General features: G+C 36.3%; 1 protein-coding gene across 4 annotated transcripts in view; it reads right to left on the bottom strand.

The window, feature by feature from the left end:
• Positions 1–550: 550 nt before the first annotated feature.
• LOC121379101 (carbohydrate sulfotransferase 15-like) overlaps positions 551–2,420 on the bottom strand; it is a 24,852-nt gene continuing 22,982 nt past the window's right edge. For all 4 annotated transcript variants that reach the window (XM_041507573.1, XM_041507572.1, XM_041507571.1 and 1 more), the window contains exons 7-8: positions 1,976–2,123; positions 551–1,079 (exon numbers count right to left, since the gene is read on the bottom strand). In XM_041507573.1, the coding sequence (XP_041363507.1) occupies positions 886–1,079; positions 1,976–2,123 (342 nt within the window). In that variant the 3' untranslated portion in view covers positions 551–885. The remainder of the gene's footprint in view (positions 1,080–1,975; positions 2,124–2,420) is intronic.

Genomic DNA, 2,420 nt, shown 5'->3' with positions numbered 1-2,420 from the left:
ACGATAAAGGGATGTAGCAAATTCCAAAATCGGATTTGATTGGTTTAATACATGATCGGTTTGACTAAAGTTTGTGCGAAGCTTGTTACCATTATTTCAAAATAACTTTGTCTCTCCCGCACTCCATCCTGCCCTCCTATTCTGATTTAGAAAACACGATAAATTAATATAGTGTAAATATAATGTATTTAAATAATAATAATAATAATAATAATAATAATAATAATAAATAAATAATAAAATAAAAAAAGTATGCAAAACAGAACATTAATATTAAATAACAACAAACAAATAAACAAACAAACAAACAAACAAATAAAACCCCATTTTTATTCCTTAGAGTGCTATTTTTTGCCCCTATTCCTGCTATCGACTATTCCGTGCAAGTCGGCAACGGTTGTATGGACAACTACACCCATAGTAGTGCTTTATAGGAAAATCTCGACTTGTTGCGGCAAAAATTGCACGCTAAGAAATAAAGAAGTGGAGTTTATCCTGTAACAAAAGGGTAAGGACAGAAAATGGTTATTCAAATACTTTAACAATAAAGTCCATAATCTTTTTTAATTGAAGATATTCCACATGAAATAGGACATTGCTTTTGTTTGATTTTAAAAACGTTTCTTATTCTGCTTTCATGTTCTAATTCGTAACCAACATAACTGAAGTCATTGAAGAAACAAGGCTGTTCTGTTTGTCCGTTGATCCATTTGTTTATCCATTCAAATAAAAACGCTAGGGTGTTATGAAGAATACATCAGTACTGAGTCGTCCGTTCGTCCTTCATTCCATCCATCAATTAATTTACCATATTCAGTTCATTCTTCCATTTCGTTTTGTCTTATTAAAAATATACAAACAACACCCATAATACTGAATTCTTATTCACATAAGTTCATTCCACAAAAATCTTTTGTCTTCCAAAAAACTAGCCAGTTCAGTGTTATATTCTTTATAAAAGAGATTTAACACGGTCCGTGTTTGATTCCACATTGGGCCCACAGAGAGATCCTTCTCTGACCTGGTGAACTGTCTTTTCAAACTGGCTATTCTCTGGACGGTCTGTGATTGTAACTCCTCTAAAAAGAACAAAGAATTAATTTGGTTAAAATCACTAAAATTAATATACAATTGTAGCTTGTTTAAGAGACTTACAAAAAAGAAAAGAAACAAACAGCAGGCACACCTCCATATATCTTCGCAAACCAAGGTATCATTCCGTTGAGCATTCTGCATTTTGTAGTGTACTGTACGGAATGGTACCTTGGCTCGTCATGATGACCTCCATACAATTACATAATAAACGACAAACACGAAAGCTTGCACACACACACACACACACACACACACACACACGCAGCACACGCAACACACACACGCAACAAACACACACACACACACACACACACACACACACACACGAACATACAACACACACGCAACACACACGCAGTTTTTCCCGTCGATTAATCATTATTGCTGTTGGTTGAAGGTGTTATGTTTGGTTTTTGTATTTGCAAAAGTTACTGGTTGAACACTGTCATAGTCTGGCTCAAATTTGTCCTAGGCGAGTATTTTGTCTACGGCAATTTTTTTTTTTCAAAATTGCCAACTTAACAATTTCTTAAGTCTGAGTCCCGACACGCGTTAATATCGGTAATAATAGAAATTAAAATGTATGATATGCAACAGTTGGTATGTATACCATAATGGTCTTTTCTCTTCACAAAATACTAATGTAGGTTGCAGCTTAGCGGTACACCGTCCATCTACGAAGGATTGAACCCATGACCTCATGCAACCAACCCGGGCGTTTTACCACTGATGGAGGCGGCTCTAGTGACAAAAAGGAAACGCTGGTAAGATACATTTTGCCGTCAAAGTGTCACCTCTCAACACTTAAATCAACCTCTGAGTTAACTTCTACTCTGTAAATATAATAGAGAATCACATGCAATTTGTATAGAGTACTTACGGAGTCCTAGGAAGTTGTAGACCTTAGTGATGTGACCAAGGATATCCTTGGAATAATCCTCGTTTCTCAGCACCAGAATCTGGCTCTTGGGAAACACCTTATACCATTCCTTTAAATACACTGCATACATTCCAACCATTATCCGACTCTGAAATATAGCACTTTATAATCATCATCATAATCACCATCATCATAATCATCATCATCACCACCACCGCCAACATCGTCATCATCATCATGTACATCATTGTCCTCATAATAATCATCATCATTGTGGTTGGTCATTCGTCAACACCAACTCACCCAATCACCCTCCGATCCATCCATCTCTATGTTATAACATCTGTCCACTCACCCAATTCCATCCACCAAATACCTCCGTAATTCCATCCATCCATCCATTATTGCACCCTTCCTTGCATCCATTTATCCATCTTTGCATCCA

This window comes from Gigantopelta aegis, chromosome 8 (genome assembly GCF_016097555.1).
Source record: "Gigantopelta aegis isolate Gae_Host chromosome 8, Gae_host_genome, whole genome shotgun sequence".
Classification (NCBI taxonomy): Eukaryota; Metazoa; Mollusca; class Gastropoda; order Neomphalida; family Peltospiridae; genus Gigantopelta; species Gigantopelta aegis.
This window is presented reverse-complemented; position numbering and strand designations above follow the sequence as displayed.